Source organism: Geotrypetes seraphini, chromosome 4, assembly GCF_902459505.1.
Source record: "Geotrypetes seraphini chromosome 4, aGeoSer1.1, whole genome shotgun sequence".
Lineage (NCBI taxonomy): Eukaryota > Metazoa > Chordata > Amphibia > Gymnophiona > Dermophiidae > Geotrypetes > Geotrypetes seraphini.
The window spans coordinates 264,674,720-264,701,647 of record NC_047087.1 but is presented as its reverse complement, the minus strand read 5'-3'; the positions used below and the strand labels follow the sequence as shown (position 1 = coordinate 264,701,647).

At 40.5% G+C, this 26,928-nt stretch overlaps 1 protein-coding gene across 9 annotated transcripts in view; it reads left to right on the top strand.

Annotated features, from left to right (window-relative positions):
* ADGRA1 (adhesion G protein-coupled receptor A1) overlaps positions 1-26,928 on the top strand; it is an 873,110-nt gene that overhangs the window by 734,289 nt on the left and 111,893 nt on the right. For all 9 annotated transcript variants that reach the window (XM_033941640.1, XM_033941643.1, XM_033941641.1 and 6 more), the window contains one exon: positions 26,350-26,477. In XM_033941640.1, coding sequence (XP_033797531.1) covers positions 26,350-26,477 — 128 coding nt within the window. The remainder of the gene's footprint in view (positions 1-26,349; positions 26,478-26,928) is intronic.

Below are 26,928 nucleotides of genomic sequence, written 5' to 3'. Positions count from 1 at the left end.
CTTACTACAGTGAAATCGTCCCACTCTGTACTTACTGACAAGTTTGGTTGTAGAGCAGATGGATTCCAAATGTTGTTCTCCTCTTGTGGTTTTAATTATTATAACTGTACAGGTTATCTTGTTTGTGAGTTGACCAAAATTATTCTCCTACAGGGAAATTTTAGTCACCAATAGATCCAGGCTGGTCTCTCTCTCTCTCTGCTTGTGAAAATCTGGAAACAGCACAGGCTGTGCTGTAGCTCTTGTATTAAGGCTCAGTTTTTGTATGGTTCTTGAGCCTCTAAAGTTCAAACTTCTCCTAGTCTTTCTGTAGGGCTTCACCAACTTCTTCCCCAGCTGCAACTCTCAACTCCAGTTCCTATCTCCAATTGATTTTTCTCTCTGTAATGACGTCCCTGAGGCCCCAATGCTCAAAAGCTTTTTGTGCTGGTAAGACTTGTTAAACCAGTCTTACATGGCATGGCCAGCTCAACTGATCATGACTTTGGTGCCGCTCAGCTTATCAGGAACAGGGGGAGATTTCCTTTTTTTTTGCAGTGGGCTTGACAGAAGGGAAAAGAGCTGTGCCTACTGATTTTGCTCTTCTGAGCAGGCGCTAGGCATCATTCCTCCCCCTTTAACTGGGGCTGCTCTGCACAAATAGCATGCATATAATTTGTGTGCTATTGTACTGAGCATCACCCAGTAAATTAAAATTGCTCCCAACCCACTATTTTTTACCAGGTTGCTGGAGCTTTAGGCATTCCCCACTGAGTCTTTAAAAGTAAGCAATGACAAACTTCTTTGCTATTACTGGGGAGGAGCCAAGTTAGTCCTACATATAGTCAGTGGAACACTGTTTGGTTTGGGGGAGCCCAGGAGCTCCGCCCTATCCCCAGTGGAATCCTGTGGCACGGCCCATCACCAACTCCTGCCTCCACCTCCTACCTCCTCCCGGCATTGAACTTTAAATCTTAGAGACAGCTGCCACACAGCATCAATGAGCAGGCCTGCCCAGGCTGGAATCCTTTATTCTACTTCCAGGGGCAGGCCTCCTTATTGACAATGCACAGTGGCTGCCCCAAAGATATAAAGTACAACACCAGGAAGCAGGTGGAAGGACGGGCACCAACTGTTGACCACAAATTTTTGGGGAGGCCATGGCCCTGTGGCCTCCTCCGTTCTGAGGCCTATGGTCTTACATACTTCCTTTTTGTTTCCCTTCTATCTGTGCACCTCTCCTCTTGTGTTTTTCTCCCTTATATTCGGTGGCTATAGAAGTCAAAAGTCTGCTTTCTGTTTTCTTCAGGCTTCATTTCTTTCAAAAGTAAGTTTAAAATATATTTCCTTTAGATCCTTTATAGCAACAACAGTCAAAATCAAATGACTTTATAGTGAGGATCCATTATACTAAGTAGTACATTTAAAATAAATTACCTTATATACTTGAATATAAACCAATCCAAATATAAACTGAGGTAACCTTTTTTTCTCCTAAAAAAAGGTTGACTCGAGTATAAACCAAAGTTTATATTCTAGTATAGGTATTGCTGGTCCAGTGGTGAGCCAGGACAGGAACAATCCCTTTTTCTCCTGTCACAGCCAGCTCTGTGCCACTCGTCCCCTCCTTGACCTTTTACAAGCCTCCCCCAGGCCTGCCTTCAGCCTTGGTGGTTCAGCAGTGATCTGGGACAGCAGAGACCTCTCCCATGTCCTGTTGTGGCTGGCTCTGCACCACCTCATCTCCCTCCCACCTCCCACACCTCTGAAAGGTCTACCTTGCACATTCTGGTGGTCCAGTGGTGAACCGGAGCAGGAGTGATCTTTCTACGCTTCTGCCCCATGCAGAGCTACTAATGAAAATGGCTTCCGTGAATTCCTGTGGCAACCTCATGAGTTCCTATGAGTGTCGGAGCATTTACCTTGACAGCCCGCCTCTACTACAACTTTGTAAAAGGAGGCCAAAGATAATAGTCAAAAGTGTTTAAAAAAAGAACCACAGGCTCTGGTGATACTAACATAAAGCCACCTAAATAAGAACATAAATACATAAGAATAGTCTTACTGGGTCAGACCAATGGTCCATCAGGTCCATCGAGCCCAGTAGCCCATTCTCACAGTGGCCAGTGGTGAACCGGAGCAGGAGTGATCTTTCTACGCTTCTGCCCCATGCAGAGCTACTAATGAAAATGGCTTCCGTGAATTCCTGTGGCAACCTCATGAGTTCCTATGAGTGTCGGAGCATTTACCTTGACAGCCCGCCTCTACTACAACTTTGTAAAAGGAGGCCAAAGATAATAGTCAAAAGTGTTTAAAAAAAGAACCACAGGCTCTGGTGATACTAACATAAAGCCACCTAAATAAGAACATAAATACATAAGAATAGTCTTACTGGGTCAGACCAATGGTCCATCAGGTCCATCGAGCTCAGTAGCCCATTCTCACAGTGGCCAATCTAGGTCCCTAGTATCTGGCTAAACCCCAAGGAGTAGCAACATTCCATGCTACCGATCCAGGACAAGCAGAGGCTTTCCCCATGTCTTAATAACAGACTATGGATTTTTCCTCCAGGAATTTGTCCAAACTTTTCTTAAAACCAGCTACACTATTCACTTTTACCACAACCTCTGGCAATGCATTCCAGAGCTTAACTATTCTCTGAGTAAAAGTATTTCCCTGCAGTTTCATTGAGTGTCCCCTAGACTTTATAATTTTTGATGGAGTGAAAAATTGATTCACTTGTACTCATTCTACTCCACTCAGGATTTTGTATACTTCAATCATATCTCCCCTCAGCCTTTTCTTTTCCAAGCTGAAGAGCCCTAACCTTTTTAGTCTTTCCTCATACGAGAGGAGTTCCATCCCTTTTATCATCTTGGTTGCTTTTCTTTGAACCTTTCCTAGTGCCACTATATCTTTCTTGAGATAAGGAGACCAGAATTGAACAATACTCCAGGTGAGGTCGTACCATGGAGCGATACAGAGTCATTATAATATCTTTAGTCTTGTTAACCATCCCTTTTTTAATAATTCCTAGCATCTTGTTTGCTTTTTTGGCTGCCGACACACATTGAGCGGAAGGTTTCATCGTATTGTCTACAATGATGCCCAGATACCTTTCTTGGGCATTAACCCCCAAGGTGGACCCTAGCATCCGGTAACTGTGATTTGGGTTATTCTTCCCAATATGCATCACTTTGCATATGTCCACATTAAATTTCATCTGCCACTTGGACGCCCAGCCTTCCAATTTCCTAAGATCTGCCTGCAATGTTTCACAATCCGCATGCTTTTTAACAACTTTGAACAGTTTAGTGTCATCAGCAAATTTAATCACCTCACTCATCGTTTCAATTTTAAGATCATTTATAAAAAAGTTAAATAGCACCATTGAGAAAAATGACCATTTAACCCTACCCTCTGTTTTCTATCTGATAACCAATTTCTTTTTTGCCTCCTATCCCATGACTCTTTAATTTTCTAAGGAACCTCTGAAAATCTAGATATACTACATCAATCAGCTCACCTTTATCCACAAGTGTATTCATACCTTCAAAGAAGTCAAACAAATTGGTGAAGCAAGATCTCTCTCGGTTGAATCCATGCTGACTCTATCTCATTAAATCATGTTTGTCTACGTGTTCCACAATTTTATTTTTTATATTCGTTTCTACCATTTTGCCCAGTACTGAAGTCAGGCTTACCAATCTGTAATTTCCCAGATCTCCCCTGGAACCCTTTTTAAAAATCGACATAACATTGGCTACCCTCCAATCTTCAGGTACAATAGATGATTTTAGCGACAGGTTACAGATCACTAACAGCAGGTCAGCAATTTCATGTTTGAGTTCTTTTAGTACCCTGGGATGTATGCCATCCGTTCCAGGTGATTTATCACTTTTTAACTTGTCAGTTTGGCTTAGGACATCTTCCAGATTCAGAAAGATTTCTTTCAGTTCATCCGCATCATAACCCTTGAATACCATTTCCAAATAATTTCAACATAGACGTCATCTTTCCAAACTTACCTCCCCACCTTCTCTTTTATCAAGCCAACTTAAGCTAAATAGGAATAGAATGGACAGCTTGGCATTTAGCATGCACTGCTCAGCAGCACACTTGATAAAAGGAAGACTTAGTACAAGTTTTATTTTTATCTTTGTATCTGGGAGTAATTTTCAAAATAATTTGCACAGTAAAGGCAATTTCATTAGGCAAACTGAAAATTACCATTCTCAGAATAGCTAAAAATATGTTAAACCAACTGACTGTGCTTGCTTATGAAGGAGTGTTTTTTTGAGCATGTTTAAGGGCCACTTTTATAAAGTCATGGTAGGATTTCCACACAGCAAATGTGATGCAGCCCATTCAATTCCTATAGGCTTTTTCACATTTGTTGCACCAGGACTCGCTACCATGGCTTTGTAAAACGGGCCTTAAGTCGAGGAGAAAAATAGCATGCATGCCAGAGATTTTCAAAAGTGCATGTGCTGTTTCCATTTTTCAGATGTACTGTGTACAAAATAAGACCAGGCGCCCTCAAGAAGAGGGCCAAGACAGAGCAATTCTTCTTGTTTCCTTTGTATTTGTATCTGATAAAGACTCAATTCTAAGGGTTTACTTTCAGAAGTATGGTGTAGAATTTATGGGTCAGAGGATATGGATCTCTCCTGATGTGTCTAAGCAGACTCAGGAGAGACATAAATCTTTCCTTTCGATGCGTTCAGTCCAGTGGAGGACAGCTCTTTTTGAAATTTCTTATTAAATGTAATATAGTGGATAAGTTTTACTTTTTCAGACACTAAACAATTGAGACAGTTGCTAGATTCAAAGAAGAATGGAAGCTTTTCTATCTGAGTTTCCAACTGATTTAATTTCTTTTGTTGTAAGCAATAGTGTCTAAGCTAATCAGGATTTCTTAATCACACTCCTCCAGAATAGGTTCAAGGCGACTTACAAGATAAAAGGCCCATACAACGTCTTGGGGAAAAGTTACATCAAATTAAGAGAGAAGGAGTGTTAGGGCTAGATTCACTAAGGCCACGGATCGGATCCGATCTTGAGCGATCCGATCCAATCCGTGGCCAGGGGGCTGACTCACGAATTGCCCTCATGCAAATGAGGGCGATCGTAATCATTCCCCGAACCGACCGCATGGATTGCTCTCCAGCGATCCCAACACATGCGTAGACCATCTGTAGATGGTCTGCGCATGCGCTGGTCATTCATGCCCGGCAGAGCCGGAAAGAAAACTTTTTTACTTTTGTTTTTTACTCACGAGTTAATTTTTACTTTTTTTGTGAGCCCGTGGTTTTAACCCGCTTTAAACTCACGGGTTAAAACCACGGGCTCGCACTGCAGGGAAGGCAAGGAGAGTCAGGGCAGAAGCAGGGCGGCAACTTGGGGCAGAAGCAGGTTGGTGATCGGGGCAGAGAGCCATAAATGTGAATTCAGGGGGCATGCATGCTTTAGCCGGTGACTGAAAGACAGAATGGCCAAGCTGTAGTATGCATTTGTTTTTCTCATCAGGATCTGAAAATCAACACTAATATCCATAGAAGCCAACTTTTCAAAAGTATTGGGGTGCTGAATCCAAAGGAAATTACTTCTTTCTAGACATAGACATTTGTTCAATATTGGGGGGGCTTAAGCAGGGCATCGAGTCGGGGCAGAAGCAGGGCGGCAATCGGAGCAGAGAGCAGGAGAGTCGGGGCAGAGAGCAGGAGATGCAGTCGGAAAGGACGTGAGCGACTGGTCCCCAGCAGTCGTTTGTTTCTTGATCGGCCAGCCCAGTCGGTGTTCCAATGTTTTGTTAGTGAATCGCTGCCTGCCTACTTTACATGCCGTTTCCCCTCATTTGCATGTGCCGATCAGATCGGATTGGAGGATGATCGGCCACGAGGTTCGTGAATCGGGTCAGAGGAAAATCGGGTCACAAAGTGGTCAGGACATGATCGGTGTCCTTAGTGAATCTAGCCCTTAGTGTGTTAACTCCTTGCCAACCCATTTTCATTTTTCTCAGTAATTTTGTGGGGTCTCTCTCCTTATTTCTTGGAGACTTGATTGTCTGAGTTTTGCTGAATTTCCACCATTTTTGCTCTTCTGTTATAGATAGATAGACAGATATTTTTCCCCTTCGATCTGTTCAAAATTCAGCTGCACAACTTATGTTCTACCAAAGCCACTATGCACACATCACCCCCTTCTCAAGTTACTTCATTGGCTCCCTATCCATTTCTGCATACAGTTCAAACTCCTCTTACTGACTTACAAGTGCATTCGCTCTGCGGCTCTGTAATATATCTCCTCTCTTATCTCCTCCTATACTCAGGGCCGGATTTAGATGAAAAGAGGCCCTAGGCTATTCTACTTATGAGGCCCTTTCACCTCCCATTTTTAAGTTTGTAAATTACTTGAGAGATAATAAAATACATCATTACCGTGATATATATCAATATGTTAAATGAAACATGTTGTTATTGGTACTAACCTTTATAAAAAATGTGACACAGATAATAAATTAAAAAAAAGTCGAGAACACTTATTTGGACATTTATTCTCAGCACCATATATAGTACTTGTAACAATAACTAATCAAACATAACACACATTTACAAAGAAACAAAATTCAAATAATGAAAATCTTTGACTACGAAAATAAAATACGCAATAAAAATTATCATATTTTCTATCAAATTAAATTAAATATATTCAATACATTGAAAATTAAACCAAATTCAATTCAGATAAATTTATTTCATAATAATTCGCATTTAAAGTTTAAGTATGAATTATAATGAATTTTAAGTCTTAAACTAAACCAAAAATGGAACTTTATTCAAACAAAATCCAGATCACAAAAAAGAAAATATCAAATTGTATATCATATTAAATTTTATGTTAATAGTTATTTTATTTAAGAATCCAAGTATACATTTAAAACCTGAACCGGAGGCAGGATCGGACCGAGGACCGGCGCACACCCCCACCCGGGGCTAAGACCGATTCCCCTCCGGAGTCGGGAAAGGGGTGGGGGGTGGAGAGAGGAGCAGCGGGATCCGATTCAGAGCTGGAGCACGTGTGCAATTCGGATTCCCCACCCCTGGCTGAATTTTGATGAGTCGCTGGCGCAGGCGCCGTGAGGAGTGACACAGAAGCACACCTCACGCCACCAGGACTCACGATATTTCAACAACGCATGCGCGCTCTAGGATTTTATTATTTATGATATAATCATGAAAATATAAAATAAAGCATGTAATATACATTTTAAAATATGCAAATTAAAACATATGTTAAGAACTTACTTAGAATTCCGCGAAATGAAGATATTGTCACAAAAAATTTTTTCAATAGTCTATAAACACTTCACTAAAGTATTGAACCTACTGAACTCAAAAGGCGAAAATCAAATGGTCGTGTACGCAATCCTAAAATAAGAATCTTTTCTAATAACATTAACACGTGTTTCATATTATCGAAGTAACACGAATATAACCGAACGTCGTAATATCAATAGGTCTGTTCGTTTGTCTCTTCCAATCTACACCAATCTGAACAAACCAGAGGTTAGAAGCATAAGGCACGTTAATATTTGCCATAGCAATCAGTGAACGTATGAACTATACTTTGGTGCAATCTAGTATATACAAACGAACAGACCCAATGAGCCGTACGCGTTGATCTTAACCAGTACATTTTTATGTTTGTTTATTAGTCATATGCGTAGAATTTCTCCTTATTTTCGGTTCAGTGTTTTAGTGTTCACTGTTTTTAGAATAGTGTAATTTTAATTTTGCTAACAATTTGAATGTAGGCCCCTCTTGATCTTGAGGCCCTAGGCTGAAGCCTAGTTAGCCTATAGGAAAATCCGGCCCTGCCTATACTCCTCCCCTAGGAACTTCATTCATTGGGCAAGTCTCTCTTATCATATATACCCTTCTCCTCTACCACCAACTCCAGACTATGGCCTAGATTCACTAACCTGCCCGATCCTGTCCGATCCGTGGCCGATCCAAGGCAGGCCGACTGATTCACAAATGGGGGCGATGCAAATGAGGGCGATTGGAGGCACGTCCCCTCCCCCCCCCCACAACCGACTGCACGGATCGCTGAAGAATGATTCTTGAGCATGCGCAGACCATCTTCTTTGCCTGTAGATGGTCTGTGCATGCTCACCGAAATGAAGAGCTGGAAACTTTTTTTTTTTTAGAGCTGGAAACCTTCACGAGCCCAATGTTTTAACCCACGGGTTGAAAGCGGGGCTGCACCACAGGTTAAAACCACAGAGTCAGGGTAGAGAGCAGGAGAAGCAGAATTGGGGCAGAGAGCAAGAGAAGCAGAATCAGGGTAGAGAGCAGGGTTTTTGCACAAGTGACTGGTCTTCAGCAGTCGTTTGTTTTTTGATCGGACAACCCAGTCGGTGTTGCTGAAATTGTTTTGTGAATCGCGTCTTTCCTACTTTGCATGCCCCTCATTTGCCCTTCCTACTTTGCATGCCCTTCCTACTTTCCCCCTCATTTGCATGCGCAGATCAGAGGATGATCGGCATAGAGGTTCAGAGGAAAATCGGTCATAAGAATTGCCGCTGCTGGGTCAGACCAGTGGTCCATCGTGCCCAGCAGTCCACTCATGCGGCGGCCCTTAGGTCATGAACGCAAACACGATCAGAAACACGATCAGTGGGCTTAGTGAATCAAGCCCTATGTTCCTTCTCTCTTGCTACATTATATGCCTAGAACAGACTGCCTGAGTCAGTACATCAAGCTCTGTTTGTCTTCTGAATGTTTTAATCTACAGTTCTGCATACCTTTAGCAGCATTTTAGAAATAAGTAGTAGTAGTAGTATTTTATTTCTAGTTTTCTAAGCAAAGAGATGTGTTGTTAATCTTTGTAAAAATGATGAATATACAAGGACAGACAATTCATGAACTCATCCTAGAAAAAGTGCTATATTCCTCAGTGTTGAATATCACTATGGTCACCTTCGAATTACTCCCCTTACGAAGCTATGCAATGATGCCAGCGCCTAGTTCTACCCTTCAAAGCAATTTTGGAACTCTTTTTCTGGAATGGCCATCAGAACCATTGTCGTATTACCCTTGATGTCCTAAATGTCATCAAAATGCCTTCCTTTCAAAATTTCCTTTAACTTCGGGTAAAGAAAAAAGTCATTGGGGACCAGATCAGATGAGTAGGGAGATGTTCCATTACAGTTATTTCTTTACTGGCTTAAAACTCCCTCAGAGATAGTGCCGTGTGAGCTGGCTCGTTGTGATGCAAGAGCCATGAAGGACTATTTTGGTACACATCTTTCTCATGCCAAGATTTTCAGTTAACATTTTTCATGTTTCTCTAATCGATGTTTACTTGGTCTGCTATGCTTCTCACAGCCAGCCAATGATGTTGACTCACAATTTGATGCCTTCATCAGTGACATTTTCTCTCCCCTCAGAAAAACATTTAATCCATTTGTACATTGCCATATTCTTTGTATTTGTATTTATTTATTTATACCCCGCCTTTCCCAAGGCGGATCACAATAGATTCTAAAGAGATTCTACCAAAAAACCCCAGCCTACATAGCATCCAAGCTACGCCTATATACCCCTAACTGCCCCCTCCACTCCAAAGCAGAACAAAGACTCAGCATTTCCGCAGGGAGATCCCTCCAAATTAGTACGGCATACAAAAGATCCTACAGCCATTGCCTACCTCAGCTATGAAACTGACTACCCACACAGATCAGGTCGCTAGACTCACTAATGATCTTCCGCATAACAGTAAAGACCTTCCTCTTCTGCCAATCGGGCCATTAAAAACTGCCTCCTCAATATACGTCTCCTAGTACTCTTCGCTATGACCAAGTCTAGTCTCTAGAATAAGCTCTGTTGTTGTCTACTGTAACCTATTTGTTGTCATGACTAGTCTGTTTTCAAACGATTGTGAATGTCTACTTATAACCCGTTCTGAGCTTCTGGGAGAACAGGATAGAAATCAAAATAAATAGAGTACATACACAAACAGAATCACATACAGTATAACAAATCATGGCATTATCCCCATAAACTTGGACTAACTTGTCCCTGCTTTCACTCCCATGCTTGCCAAGTTTAACAAGAAATTTAATGTTTGTTCACTGCTCTAATTCAAGCTCCGACATTCTCATGATGGCACACAAAATCACGCAACAACATTAATGAACACCACTCAGTAAGACATCACCACATGTCGACATGAACACAGCTGTGAGACACTGGTATACTAAGGTTATAAAACCTTACTGAGCTGTTTGTACAGTGCTGCCAACGTAAGCGCACGGTGGCAAGTTCATGAAATTGATTGTCAGACCTCGTATTAATTTAAAAAGAAAGACCAGATGCAAAGCGCTCAAGCGATTCTAATTGGCCTCTCTTTGAAAATCAGAGTAAAGTAGACACTTTAAAATTAGCTGCATGATTTACTATTGTGCGAGCTGTTTGAAAATTGCCCTTTTAAATAGGGTTACAGGACAGTATGAGACACATTCAACTTCAGGCACTATTCTTTTTTTTTTTTAATGTACATACTTTAGGAAATTTATCCCACTTACATAAATAGAGGTATAACAAGATGAAGCTAGGTTAGACTATTGAAACGCTCTATCTTGGAATTTCGAAAACAAGAGTGAGAGCATTACAATTGGTACAAAATGCCGCAGCAAGGCTAGTAATAGGAGTTGACAGGATGGCACATATTACACCAATTCTGAAGCAATTGCATTGGCTACCAGTTGTATTTCGGGTGCAATATAAAGTTGTTTCTGTTGTCCATCGGACTATTTACCATCAAACACCGTGGTACATTCGACAAGTTGTGGCACTTTATAAGCCTAATAGATCTTTATGATCCGAAAATCAAAAGCTATTAATTTCAACAGTGCAGGGAAATTATACAGAAACTAGAACGATGACTTTCTGTACTTCTGGTGTCAAAATGTAGAATGCCCTGGTGGGCCAATTGCGACTGTGTGTAAACCAGTTTCAATTTAAGAAGTATTTGAAAACTCAGCTGTTTGTTACTCCATTTTTGTGATTTATTAGTCGGCATTTGAAGAAAAGAATCTGCTTAACCATGTTTGCTATTGTACTCTAGCGAAATGTTAGTTGACAGTTGAAGAGAAGAAATTGTTTAATTATGTAGATTTAATGATATGGTTTGTTTTTATCTTATGTATGCTTTAATTGATATAAACCGTTTAGTTTTTTGTAAATGGTATAAAAAGTTTTAAATAAATAAATATAGCTACAAAATATACAAAATAAAACCTGACATGGTAAGATCATAAAAATATCAATCAGGAAACAGAAAAAAACAAGAACCAAAGCTTTGTAGCCAATTTTGAGGTGAACCATAAAGGATGAAAATGAACAGTTAAATAAAGGCCACCATGATAACAAATTATCCTAACCTCTGAAATAAAAGCAACTAAGGCATGACAAATTACCATATTAAGCAGCTTATTATGTGCCTCATCCACCACAGTTAAAGAATCACTAGTTGGAACTGCACATCGCTGCTTAAAACCTGGCTTGTTAGACAATATTTGACTGTGGAGTTAATTTTTAGAATACATGGGGGGTGCTGAAAAGTTCTCAGCCCATCCAAGAAGAGAATGATATGGATATGGTTCAATCAATGATCTGAAACAATGGCACTTAACAAAATAAGATAACACTCTTTTAAGCTACAGTGGCAAAATAACACTCAGAATTTAGGAAGTTCGTTGGTTGGGCTAAGAACATTTCAGCACCCCCCTCATATGATCGTAAGAGGAGCTTGTTTCTGAGAACACACTTTTGATCCCTTTATTGTTGGGTTATATCTTAGGGACATGATTGTAGCATGTTGTAAAGATATTTCTGGTTGGAGATTTTAAAAGATTTGCAATATTTTTTAGTTGCCATAGGTTAGTATTTTCTTCTTGCCGACCTGCAGTCTGGCAAAGTGGGCGCTAAGAGGCAGATTCTGTAAAGGACGTCTAACTTTAGGCCTCCACAATGTGGACATCCATCGATTTAGGAATCCAAATAAAGTGGATAATAAGCCCAATTAACGAGTTTAACAAGCAATAATCAGAGGTTAGACGTCCAAAGGCTGTACATAATTTACAAAATAGGCTTCCACAATTTTGTGGATGCCCATTGGAAAAAGCTATGCCTAATGGGATATGATATAAATGTCTATTTACAGAATTTTGTGCTGCCCAGAGTCCTAAAGCATCTACCTAACACCTAAAATGTAGGCATTGCAAAACCAGGTTTACTTTTGGGCATTAGGTGGACACGAGTTAGGTAGACGTGACTTAGGTATTACTTAGGTGTGCCGGAGGCGTCCACATATAGGTGAATGGGGCTTTATTTTTTGGAGTAAAGAGGACTCCAGTTTGATATTAAAGTCAAAAGATGTTTGGTAATGCATTACTTAAAGCACATGAAAAAAATATATATATATTGCATACTAAACCTTCTAGTTTCGGAAGTAAAGAGGACTCCTATTTAATAATAATAGAAAAAGATATTTTAAAAGGCTAAGAAAATAAGAAGAGAATCCCTACTCTGGATGTGGTTCAGAGAATGACACGGGGACAAATTTTTCCCCGTCCCCGTGGGAACTCATTATCCCCATTCTAGTGAGTTCTTTTCCTGTCCTTGCTGCATTCCTTCAAGCTCCGTCCTCATCTGCTCAAGCCTCAAACATTTTAAAATCAATAGTGTTTGAGGCTTGTGCAGTTAAGGCAGAGCTTACAGGAATGGGACAGGGACAGCAACGAAACTCATGGGGACAGGACAGCGAAATTGTGTTCCTGTTGGGACGGGGAATAATGCGTCCCCGTGTCATTCTCTAGTTCAGAGCAAGTGGACATGTCTGATGCACAATCTTGACATCATTGTGACATCATCAATATGCACCTAGCTGGCAGAATGTCACTAAAAAAATAATAGGAACCCCTGCCTACAAGGGAGCACTTGTGGCTCAGTGGTTAAAGGCACTTCTTCCATCTTTCACAGGTCATGGGTTCTAATCCACACACACACAGTAGCCTCTTTTTGGTTTCATAAGAGAGTATGGGTTGTTATCTTTGCCATTTATATTTGCACTCTGGCCTTTCCAGGGTCCAGAGGGAATCTTATTTTTTCCCTGAGATTGCTAGGATCTCCTAAGGTATCATCTCACAATGCAGAAAACACTCCCTAAACAAAATCTCCTGTGACTCAGTAGTTAAAGGCACTTCTTCCTTCTTCCCAAAGTGGTGGGTTCAAATACCTAGAATGATCAGGAACCCCAGCACATATTCCTTTTAATTTTTAGTGACATTCTGCCATCTAGGTGCATATTGATGATGTCACAGTGATGTCAAGATTTTGTATCAGACGTCCACTTGCTCTGAACCACAGCCATTGTGAGTAGAGATCCTCTTCTTATGTTCTTACCTTTTGGGGAATGAGGTTTAGTATGCTGTATATATTTCACGTGCTTTGCTTGAGTAATGCGTTATTAAACATCTTTTTCTATTATTATCAAATAGGTGTCGTCTTTACCTCAAAAACTAAAAGGTTCTAGTATGCTATATATATTAATGTGCTTTGTTTAAGTAATGTACTGTATTATTAAACATTTTTTGATCTTAATATCAAACTGGAGCCCTCTATACCCACCAAAATAATAATAATTTATTCTTATATACCACCATAATAAAAGAGTTCTAGGCGGTTCACAACAACTGGGCAAGTACATAAAATGAAGATGAAATACAACAGATTGGAATAATAAAATTTAACAATAATCAAAATACATATTGCAATATAATGCCAGTGAAATTCATTAGAAGTAAAAGAGTGCAGAATAATACCCTCTAACAGGCAAGAAAATAATACATGTAATCCAAATAAAATGTCAGCTGAGTCTAAATTAGTTAAGAGTTTAAGAAAGAAGCAGTTAAAAACTAACCTAACCAACAAGTTGATACATATAGTACAGATAAAAATACATCACATAGATCTAAATAGACTTGTTAAAAAAATAGCAATGCATTAAGATACCAACCTAACAAAGAGTTGCGTTTTTAATAATTTTCTAAAAGGAAAGTAAGAGGAGACCTCTAGAATAATTTTTCCAAGCCATGAATTCAGTTTGGCGGCTTGCAATGAGAGGGTTCTCTCAAGGAACCTCTTATAACGACAGATGGTTTAGTATGTATATTGCATGTGCTTTGCTTAAGTAATGCATTATTAAACATCTTTTGACCTTAATATCAAATTGGAGTTCTCTATACCCCCCAAAATAGAAACCCCGTTCACCTATATGCGGAAACCTCCAGCACGCCTAAGCGATGCCTAAATCACGTCCACCTAACTCAAGCCTCTCTAAGCACTCAACTCATGCTCAAAAGTAGACCTGCTTTTCAAGGTGTCCTCTTTACACCCAAAAATAGAGGATATAGTATGATATATATATAGATATAGATATATAATTTTTTTTCATGTACTTTGAGGAACATAGAGGCCAAAAGAGGAACTGGACAAGTGTTGAAGGTATATATTTGATATATATCCTAGAGAAATGACTGCTTGTAAATCAAGAGGATATAAACTTGGCTTTTGAATTGACATACTGTTTACTATTTGAGTGTGTGTGGTGCAGTGGTTAGAGCTGCAGCCTTAACACCCTGATGCTGTTGGTTCAAATCACCATTGCTTCTTGCGACCCAGGGCAACAAGAACAGAAGAGAAATATGATAAAGGAGCCAAATTTCAATATCACATAGGATATAAGTGATATATAAATAATTAAAATATAATTAAATAAAATATAATAGTGATGCCAGCATTTCACTACATACAATTTATTGTAAAAAAAATAAAATAAAAACAGCATAAAATCGCCATTATAATAACATCATAACGCTAACACACAATAATGTTATAGACATTATTAGATCGTCTATGTAACACCTAAAAAGCAATTCTGCAAAGGACATCTAACAATATAGATGTGCTTAGATTCGATGAGCGCCGCTGAGTGTGATTCTCTATAGTGTGTCTAGTGAGAAAGTGGTATTGAAACAATTAAATAACTACATAACTTGAACTAATTGTCTTGATTCAATTTGGTTTTAGTCAAGTGCATAGCGTGGAATTGTTAATGTGTTCAGTATTGGATGTGCTGAGGAAAGGGATTGATAAAAGTATGAAATATTTCATAGTGTCAGTTGATGTATCAGGAGCCTTTGACACAGTTAATTTAGACATAAGGTTATTAAAGTTGAAGAAATTAGGATTTGTAGAGGAGGTTCTGCAATGGTTTACCTCCTATTTAGAAGGCAGATCATTCAGAATAAGAAGTGGTGTAGAAGTTTCTTGGGTGCCAAGTTTCTTTATTCTTTGATATACTGTTTAACAGGTACCTAAACGATTTACAATGGAATGAGTCTAAGAAAATTAAAAATTAAAATTAAACCTATCTAAAAATACATACATATAAAGCTAAGAAAATAATAAAGGAGGGAGCATAACAGACTGACATACTGGAAACAAGAAAGGAGGAGGGCTTGGTAGGTCAATAAATATATCGAGATTGAAAATAAAAATATAGGACTCCTTTTACGTTTTAGGGCGTGTTAAATATTAGTGTAACCAAGGTTATAAAAAAATATTTCTGTAGCTTTAAGAATTCTGAGCTGTACATGTCACTTTTGGAATTCTGGACAGCACGGCTCTCTCTCCAGGAAGTCAGAAGTGGCTAGTATTCTAAACTGCCAAGGAGAGCAGTTGAGTTTGGGTGGGAGGGGTTTCTGTAGACAGCTGTGTGTTGGAAGTTGTCTGTGTTTTGGAAGGTAAATTTTGAATTTATTGAAGAACGGTAATAATTTGGATTTGGTTAGAATACAGTATCCTGTTTGGAGTAATTTGTGTTCTAATAATAGTATTTCTGAAACATTTATTCAATGTTTGGTTTTTGTTTTTTTTCCAAGCTTTAACCTTGATGACATGCACTTGTGTTTTGGAGTTATAAGAGGTTTATTGAAATATTAGTTAATTGTGGGTGGGTAGTTAATTGTGGGTGGGTAGTTTAGGGCTTTCTCAATTATCTATTCTTTTATATAGCTAGTTTAAAGTTGAATCTTGGGGAATAGCTAGGGTTTTCTTTTATTGATTTATTAATAGATAGAGTAGTAGGGATCATCAAGAACTCCAATCTACCGCTAGCCCACGCACGAAAGAAAGAAGAAGAGAAAAAGAAATACCTGTTATTTGAAGTGATCTGGTGAGAAACCTTCATCTGTGCTGAAAGATTTCTACTAGAAGACCAGGAACTTGGACTAGGCAATTAGAGAGACTTTTTCTGCGCTGCGTGATAACCCTATCATATTGTTAATTTTAAATGCAAATTAAATTTATTTTATTGGAAATATTTGAGTGAAATAAATTTTTTATGCAGCTTTGGCTATTTCTTGAGTCACTGGAAATATTTGAGTGAAATAAATTTTTTATGCAGCTTTGGCTATTTCTTGAGTCACTGGAAATAGGCAGGTTTACATTAGCACGCGCTAGCCACACGCTAAATGCTAATGCATGCATGTTAGTCTATGGATGCATTAGCGGTTAGTGCGTGTGTATATTTAGCACATGTTAAACGTGCACTAAAACACATAGCACACCTTAGTAAAACAGGGCGAAAAGGTGGAAAGTTGTGAGAGGGGAAAATACATTATGGTAGGGCTCGCTCCAAAAGAAGTGTTTTTGCGAAGTCCATCAAAGAGCTACGTGGATTCTATTTGAAAGAAATTAGATCAGAGGTTGTAGGCATCTTTAAGAAGAAAAGGCTTAAGTTTGGACTTGAATTTTTCCAGAGAGTTTTCTAGGCGGAGATCAAATGGGAGGGCATTCCACAGAAGGGTCTTCTACAAACTTTGTAAAGACATGAAACAGTGACCCTGTGAGCAAAACAATTTAAATTCAAACCGGGTATCTCTGAAGCAGCCAACCGGCGAAACGCGACAGAAATCCGCGTTCACAGCTAAGTAAAACCTTTAAAATCTATAAACATTGGTTGATGTACACAAATATATTATGGGGTAGTTTCCACCGAAAAATTTAGAAAGCAAGCACAAAAAGTAATAAAATATTTGTGCAGTGATTGAGAACAAGAGCCACTTTCCACAGTGGGTTGTTTGCTCACATAGTGGACTCAACGCTCCAGCGTTTCTTTGAGCACAAAGAAACCATGTAAAATAAGCTATATAATATTGTATCTGATAGATATATTATTGTTCTTCATAAGGAATCTTTAACACTAGATTTAGCAATACAATATATCCAATTTCTTGTTAGGATACACTAATGTTGCCATTAGCGCATAACCATTTATAAAAATAACCATTGAGCATTTACCACCCCCTAACCCAGGGGTTGGCAACCCGCAGCTCTTTTGACCATACGATAGATGCATTCAGTTAATTTGTGGGGCTGTCACCCTTGCCAATTATTTTACCTTCTGTATCTCCTGCACTTCTCTTGCATCAACAGGTTAGCGGCAGCGATTCCTACAGCTGCCTGCCACTAATTCAGAAGCCTCTCCTCTGCCATGTCAGAACTTCCTGTTTCTGCCTGGGTGGGATGCAACAGAGGAGAGGCTTTCGGGTTAGCAGCAGGCAGCTGTAGGAATCGCCGCTGACCCATTGAAGCAAGAAAAAGCATATTTGTGAGTTGGAGGAGGAAATATGTTGCAGGAGGGATGAGAGTGGTGAGAGAGAGAGAGAAATGTCAAGTCTCTTAATCCTCCACTGCCCCAGGTGCATTAGGTAGATTGTGAACCCACTGGGATAGTTAGGGAAAATGCTTGAAGTACATGTATGTAAACTGCTTTGAATGTGGTTGTATAACTACAAAAAGGTGGTATACAAGTCCCAATCCTTTTCCCTTTCCCTTAAATGCATATATACCTATATCGTATTAGAAATCGTATCTCAAACCCCCTTCTCTACTCATTGCAGTTCTTTGTAAATCTTGGGTCAAATATTTAGGTTAAAATGGCTCTTTGCTTTAAAAAGGTTGTTGACTCCTAACCTAACCATTTTGCATGTGGTAACATAGATGCATTAACTGCAGAGCGCAAGAATGTCCACTCTCCCCTAACACGATCCATCAAAAAAATTAGAAACATTTTTTTAGCATGAAGTTAACATAGGCAGATTTCAAAGTTACCATAGGACTCTTGAGTGCATCTCATACAGCTTAGTAAACGGACCCCTTTATTTTTAAAATTATTATAGTTTTGTACATGGGATGGAGAAGAAGACCACAGTTAAAACTATTTCTGAATATCTAATATCTAGATATTATATATTTATATTATACCTTTATAAAGCTGTGCTAGTGTGTTTTTGCACCAGCCATGGTGAGAAAAACTCCGATGCTCCTAGGATTCCCATGAGTGTTGGAGTTCTTACCGCCGTGACTGGTGCTAAAAACGCTAGCATGGCTATGTAAAGGAGGGGATGAATTAAGATGGTGAGATTCAGTACCAAAATTGTCTGCCTCACATTTTTCCATAACCCCTACCATTTATGACACTGAGAAGGATTCTAAATTAAGATGATAAAATTCATTACCAAAATTGTCCGACTTGCATTTGTTTTCCAGGATTCCTACCATTTATAACATCTCTCAGAAGGAAGATGAGGGATCTCAAAGTCCCTCCTTGAGGGCTGCAATCCAGTCGGGTTTTCAGGATTTCCCCCAATGAATATGCATTGAAAGCAGTGCATGCACATAGATCTCATGCATATTCATTGGGGGAATCCTGAAAACCCGACTGGATTGCGTCCCTCAAGGAGGGACTTTGAGACCCCTGATTTAGTCAGAGTAATGTTATCTTTCCAAATAAATTTCCAAGTTTGGTTAGAGCGCCCCGATCTCTGAGTTTCATGTAAGGCCTGGAAGAATTTTTAAAAAAAGTCTCTCCACAATTACCATTCTTAGCTGCTGATTAAGATTACTTCTGGGTTTTTTTTTATGATATCAAACATACCTCTTTTTGAAATATATTTATTTAGGGGTCCTTTTATTAAGGCGCACTAACCAATTTCATGCGTGCTAAAGATTAGTGTGCGCTAAATGCTAAGGCATCCATTATATTCTATGGGTGTTTTAGCATTTAGCGTATGCTAAACTAAACTTTGGGTTTGTATACCGCATCTTCTCCGCAATCGTAGAGCTCGGCACGGTTTACAGGGCTAAGATAGAAAGGAACTCCAAAGGAGGGTTATAGGATTAAGTGTAAAGAAGATATAGAGGGTAATAGGGTACCAATCATTAGCGTGTGCTAAATTGGTTAGTGCGCCTTAATAAAAGGACCCCTTAATTTGATGTTGATACAGTATGTCTCCCTAATTACATTCAAGGTGGTGCACATAAATAATAAAGATAAAAGTAGAAGAAGTCATGAGAACACAAGAACATAAGAGTTGGCATAATGGGACAGACCGAAGGTTCATCAAGCCCAGAATCCTGTTTCCAACAGTGGTCAACCCAGGCCACAAGTGCCTGGCAAGATCCCAAACAGTAAAGCAGATTTTATGCTGCTCATTCTGGGAATAAGCAGTGGATTTTCCCAAGTCCATCCTTAAGGACTTTTGTTTTAGGACAGGGGAAATCCTGAAAACCCAACTGGATTGCGGCCCTCGAGTAGGGAATTTGACACCCCTGTGTTAGGAACTTGGATGGATTATGCCACTGACTCATGGCAGCATGTGCAGTGAGGAATATACCCTGTGACGTTTCATGGCAGGGAACAGGAGTGATTTGCCATTGCCTTCTCCTATACAGTGTATGGTTCCACTATGTCACTGCTGCCCAACATAAGGTTCCACAGCCTACAGCACTTGGTATTCCCAGGTGGTCTCCCATCCAGATACTAGCCAAGCCTGATCCTGCTTAGCTTCTGATAGTAAGAATGGGCCTACTTAGGGCAGCCAGGCCATGGGAAAATTAGCCACACCTTTTTTAAATCCTTCCAAGCTAACTGCTTTCAGAACATTCTCTGGCAGTGAGTTCCAGAGTTTAATTACACATTGAATGAAGAAATATTTTCTCTGGTTTATTTTAAATCTACTTAGTAGCTTCATTGCAGGCCCCCTATTCCTAGTATTTTTGAAAGAGTAAACAAATGATTCACGTCTACCTGTTCCACTCCATTCAGTATTTTATAGACTTCTATCATACCTTCCCTGAGCCATCTATTCTCCAGACTGAACAACCCAAGACGCTTTGGTCTTTCCTCATAGGAAAGTTGTCCTATCTCTTTTATCATTTCCATTGCCCTTCTCAGATAAAAAATAAATATAAGTATAAAATTGTTCCCTACCAAGCCCATCATAATACCTCCCACCACTTCCAATGGCATATTCTTAATCCCCATCCCTCAGTCAAGAATACCCTTCTCTCATCACTGAAGCATGTAGAAAAGTTTTCACAAACAACTAGGGGCCAATATGAGGTAGCGAACTCATATATTCAATGCTGGGGCCATATTAGGCTACCGGCATTGAATTTCTAGGTTAAATGTAGCCACCAAAGACTTACCCCCTCTTTTATTAAGGTGCGCTATGCTTTTTAGCATGCAATATTAGCGCACACTAATCAGGCACTAAACGCTAACATGTGCATCCTATGGACGCATTAACGGTTAGCACACGTGTTGATTTAGCGCACGCTAAACGTGCACTAAAACGCTTAGCGTACCTTAGTAAAAGAGGGCCTTAGTTGTTCAAGCCAATATTCATCGGCTGGCCAGCTAAGACATAGTAGCTAAAAATAAACCTTCTTTTTAGGCAGATTTATCTGGCTGGTAACTTACCTGGCTGGAATATTGGCGGTGGCCGGCTACATCACGTGACAATTACCAGTCCACTGACTGGTATATTCAGTGTGAGATAGGCATTTATCTTCCACTGAATATCAGCCAATAGAAAGCCTAGTGGTTTGTAGCCAACAGGAAGCTGTTCCTTGCCAGCTAAATACCGCTGAATATCGGGCAGGCAGGCTTTAACTTTTTTTCTGAAATGCAAACATATCTCTGACACCGAACACTCTAGTAGAAGCCAATTTCACCAATGATGTCAAGTAGTAAAGCAAAAAGTACCTCTTGGGAAGAAGAGAGGGCACAATGACAAAATAATCCAGAGCCAAACACTATTGACATTATCAGTCTTCCTGGAATTTAATACAAGAGAGGTGGTGGAGAGGAAAACAGTGACAGAGTTCAAAAAAGCATGGGATGAACATGGAGGATCTAGAATCAGAAAATAATAGTAAATATTGAAATTAAGGCCAGTACTGGGCAGACTTGCACAATCTGTGTCTGTATATGGCCATTTGGGGGAGGATGGGCTGGGGAGGGCTTCGATGGCTGGGATGGGGTAGATGGGCTGGAGACGTCAGTAGTTGGAACCTAAGCACAGTACCGGGATTCTTGCCCAGAAATAGCTAAGAAGAAGAAAAAAAATTTTAATTGAATCAGGTTGGACAGATTGGATGGACCATTCGGGTATTTATCTGCCATCATCTACTATGTTACTATATATCAGCTACCTTCTGTTTTACTCAGTGCTTCAACACTACTTTGTAGCCTGTCATTTGGGGTTCCTTCTCCAAAGTTTGTGTATCTTTATCTAGGAAAATTAAAAAAAGGCTTCTCTGTCTTTCTTAATTAGTTAAGATACAAATAATAAGGCCTCACAAGAACTTTTGTGAAATAATGTACAGTAATTCCTTTTAGACAATGGTAACCCTGATTAAGCTTCCTCCTCTTGGTCAGCTTGGCAGCATTAAATCTAATTTCCATATTTCTTATGCTTTCTCTGTCTTCCCTGAATTCTCTATCTCTGTCTTACACCATTAACCTCTCAAAGTGACCATCAAGACATCAATGAAGAATTTTAACATTTTGGAAGCCCAAAATATGAACTTGGTCTTAGCAAAAGACATCTGTCTGTTCTTATTGTCCGTGTTCATCTAAGACAATAAAGACTCTTTTACCTCTGCATGATTTTACAGAGTCTTCAGTAACTCTTGCCTCTTTGGCTGCATTGTTGTATTTATTGTAGCAGTTCAAAAACTAATTCAAAGCAATTGTTTTTTCTGCTTCCGCTGGCTGTGTTGTTTCTAGCATAATAACCCCTCCTCCACTATAGCAATTTGGAGCTGTTTTACGGGAGTGTCAAATTCCAGCTATCTTCACAATAAGTAATAATTAAAGAAATGTTACTAAGACAGTGGCTTGTTGGATAATGGGAAGACAGGTTACAAGGGTGGCCCTATAATGAGACCAACTGAGGCGGCAGCCTCAGGCAGCACTGTTGAGGGAGCGGCATCTAGGTGCTGTCAGCCTACCTGCTGGTCGGCTCTCTCTGGCGCTTCCCTTCCCGGCATCTAATGCCCCCCAATCGGCATTTTTCTCATTCCACATCCCCCCCCCTCCCCACTACCCGCATATACCTTTGCCAATGACACAAAGTTGTTCAAAGATGTTAAATCACAAGAAAATTGTGAAAAATTGCAAGAGGACTTTTTGAGACTGGAAGACGGCGTCAAAATGGCAGGTGACATTTAATGTGAGCAAGTGCAAAGTGATGCATGTGGGAAACAGGAACCCAAACTATAGCTATGTGATGCTTGGTTCTATGTTAGGAGTCACTGCCCAGGAAAAGGATCTAGTTGTCATTGTTGAGGATACGTTGAAACCCTCAGCTCAATTTGTGATGGTGGCTAAGAAAGCAAAGAGAATGTTAGAAATTATCAGGAAAGGAATGGAAAACATAGATTAAATTGTTATAATGTCCTTGTTTCGCTCTATGGTACGGCCGCAACTTGAATACTGTGTGCAGTTCTGGTTGCCATATCTCAAAAAAGATATAGTGGAATTAGAAAAGGTACAGAGAAGGGTGATGAAAATGATAAAAGGGTTGGGATGAGAGGCTAAAGTGGCTAGGGGTGATAAAAAAATAGAGGTCTATACAATAGAGTGGAAAGGATAGATGTGAATCGCTTGTTCACTCTTTCCAAAAATACTAGAACTAGGGGGCATGCAATTAAGCTACTAAGTAGTAACTTTAAAACAAACCAGAGAAAATATTTCTTCACACAACGTGTAATTAAGTTCTGGAATTCATTGCCGTAGAATGTGGTAAAATCAGTTAGCTTAGTAGGGTTTAAAAAAGGCTTGGATAATTTCCTAAAAGAGAAGTCCACAGGCCATTATTGGGATGGCTTGGGGAAATCCACTGCTTAATCCTAGGATAAGCAGCATAAAATCTGTTTTACTACTTGGGATCTAGCTAGGTGCTTGGGACCTGGGTTGGCCACTGTTGGAAACAGGATACTGGGCCTGATGGACTCTCGGTCTGTCCCAGTATGGCAAGTCTTATGCTCTTGCCTTAAATTTGTTGTAAAAGTTGCCAGGTGGCGATAGCAATTCATAAAACTACCCAGTCCCGGCGTCTTCTCTCCACTGCGGCCCACCCCAGAGAAAACAGGAATTTGTCAGAGAGGGCAGGTTGCAGTAGAAAGAAGATGCTGGGACTGGAGGCAGGGTGGCTCTGTGAATCGCTACCTCTGCCTGGCAACTTTTATGACAAATTGAAGGTAGATTGGGGGGGGGGGAGGGAAAAATGGCAATTGTGGGGAGAAGGGAGAAAGCAGAAAGCCTAATAGTTGGGGCAGCTTTATCCCAGAGGGGGGGGGGGGGGGGGGCCAGCTCATCCATTGCCTCAAGCAGCAGATTACCTTGAGTCGTTCCTGATTGGTTACATTATTTGGGAAGAAGCTGGGTATTATACTAGATTCTCAACTATCATTTAATACTCATTTTGACACTATGGTTCGACATGACTGTACCACCTTGTTAGTAATAGATAGAGCAAGGATATGTGCATGTGGATGAGAAGCATTTTTTATATTATTGCATACACTTTTTATGGCTCAGCTTGGTTATACTAATGTTATAGTAGTTGAGGTTTCTAAGGAGAATCTTAAAAAGCTTTCAGTCTCTCCAACGTACAATTATATATATTTTGGGACAGACTACACGTCTCCCTCCATATTTGCGGTGATTAGGGGATTGACTAACCCGCGAATACGGAAAAACCACGAATAACAGCAACGTAGATATATATATATATTATGCTAGCAGGCTCCAGAGGGCAGAAAGACTCACACAGAGTTGAAAGGGAGAAGTGGGCAGATCGGAAGCAGCTAGAGGCTTGCACTTGAAAGCCTTACCTGCTGCACGCTGAGGCTCACTTCTGGAGGCACCAGCTCTAGTAAACACTCCCAACAAGGTCAGAAACAGCAAGAAACCCCAGCCGCAAGCTGCCGGCCCTTTCCGGCAATTAACCAGCGACATCAGAACCGGCTTCCAAACCTCCGGCTCAGCTGCTCCTCCCGCCTCTCAGGCTCTAAGCAGTGCTCCCGTTGCACCAAGCTGACAAGCCCTCCCTCTTTCCATGGGACTTTGTGTAATCCATTCTGATTGGCTGATGTGACTCCCTGCAAGAAATAGATCAGTCACGAGATCACTGAGAACTGGGTTATAACAGAAACTGCTCCAAAACCTGACCTGGTAGTGGAGCGCCTTGCAGCTGGGGCCAGTTATTTAAATTAACATTTGAAATGCCTCGCTCAAGCTTCTGAATTTTTATTGGTACCATACTGTGCTGTGCTCATGGATGATGTAATTTGGGGAGGAGGAGTCAGCATGCTAAAAATCGCAAATAATCAAAATCGCAATTGCTGAAACCACAAATACGGAGGGAGAAGTGTACTAGGTTTCATCATGTTACATCATCAATGGGATAAGAGAGTCAGGTTCTTGAATTCCCCATAAGTGGTCCTTTATTTCTGCTTCCTGACTACCCTCAAAAGTAACTGGAAATGTTGCAGATCTACTGTCCACAGGTTCTGTCTGCTACATAGTTTCTGAGTTGTGTATTTGCAGGGTTTTGCATTGCTTCACAGTATCTAGCAGTGGATGGGTTTTATGTTGCTATTACTTAGGTGACCCCAGAATTTGCAGATATATTGTTTTGTATGACACCCCCTCCCCCCGACTTCACTTACCTCTTCCAGAGCAGAGGCAGCAGAAGTAGTCATCGCGGGACCATCCTGCACTTCAGTGCGGCTGCCGACTTTGCTCTGGAATAAGTATGGCAGCCACGCTGAGGTGCCACTTTGAGCAACACGGGAAGTTCCAGACCCGGCCGGCTGTGCACCCCCTTGAAGCGTGCACCCGGGGCGGATCTCCCCCCCACCTTGGTATGCCACTGGAGCTAGTTTCATCACCGAATAACAATCTGAGATTGTGAAGCCACTTTGGGGTACAGTAGAATCTCAATTATCTGTCACCCACAGGGGTTGGTAGATGCCAGATAACTGTTTTCTCAGTTGATTGAGAGTGCAGTGTTAGAACACAGATCTCAACCCCCCACCCAAAGCCCTCCTCCCTCCCTCAAGCCCCGAAGTGGCAGATGCAGGAGACGATCCTGAGCCACTCCCTCCCTCCCTTCCTTACCCAAAGTGCAGCTGGTCAGCAGGAGGCAGCCTAAAAACAGAATGCTCGCGGCCAGCCCTAGCAGGGCCTTTCCTCTGATGCATCAGGAGGGAGGTGGGATTCACTTTTTCAGCACAAATCAATTTCAGCTCTGTGCAGGATTGTCATTCTCTGCAATTTGGCACAAGACCCTTCAGCTGTAGAGGCCTGTTTGGCTTCTATATAATAATCATCAATTTAATCTATTTTCTTTGAGAGATATGGTTTGGAAGACAGCTTAGACAAGCTGTGCTCAACTACTTTCAGCAACAAACAGCACGGAGAAGGGACCAAAGTCTGCTTGTATTTGCCCTCCTGGTGTAGAGCTCAACAAAATCGCCATTCTGAATCCGCAGCACCTCTCTCCACCCAATCTAAGTCGTAATGCTCAGTTAACTTTCTCTTAAATGAGTTTGAAATACATTTCCTATCAAGTTGCAGAGATTGCTGAAATGGACTGTGCATTGATGCAGAAATGCGTGACTTCAAATGAGTCTGAAACTTGACAGGAAATGCACAGCAAGCTTTTCTAAGGGAAAAATAATTAAATAAGGATTGTGTTTTGTGATGTGGAATGCATGGGGAGGATAATGAGATGAAAAATCATGTTGGTTTGGGCTTTTTTTTCTACAGCCATTTGTAAACAGAGCTTGAGAAAAACTGTTAAAAGTACGACTGTAACCTTTCAGAGACTATAATAGATGACTTGAAGTATTTAATGCAGTTTTCTTTCTTTCTTGGCAGGATTTAAAGACCGCCCTCTCCTTCCCCCCATACCCAGGGGAGTTCTTGCACCCTGTGGTTTATGCCTGTACTGCAGTCATGTCTCTGTGCCTCTTTGCATCCATTATTACCTACATTGTGCACCATAGGTAAGGAGGCTGTTTTTCTTTTTAATGTTCTTTTAAAAATGAGTATGTTGAATGTGTGTGCTAATGAATTATTGTTGGGGCTTCCGAATTGGATTAGAACTGAAAAACCCTGCAAACACTCCCAATATAACACCCCCCCCCCCCTATAGTCTGCTTCTCATCGCTCTGAAGACATCATCTGTCTGGTGCCCTTATGCTTCACAAGACAGATGTTTTCACAGTGCACCACTGGGGGACACAACCCATCCTACCGGTCACATAAATATTGCAGAGGGTGTGAGACCAGTCGAAAAATGATAGTGGCGGTTGGCCCCTGCTTCACTTCCTTCACACTGTTGTGGATGCCTGTTTAGTAAAGTCAAACCATCAGCTGCAGTACCTTGGCCTGTTCTCTTGCACCCTAGAGCTGATCGTGCTTTTAATACTCTGGCCTCAAGCTACAGGGGAAGAA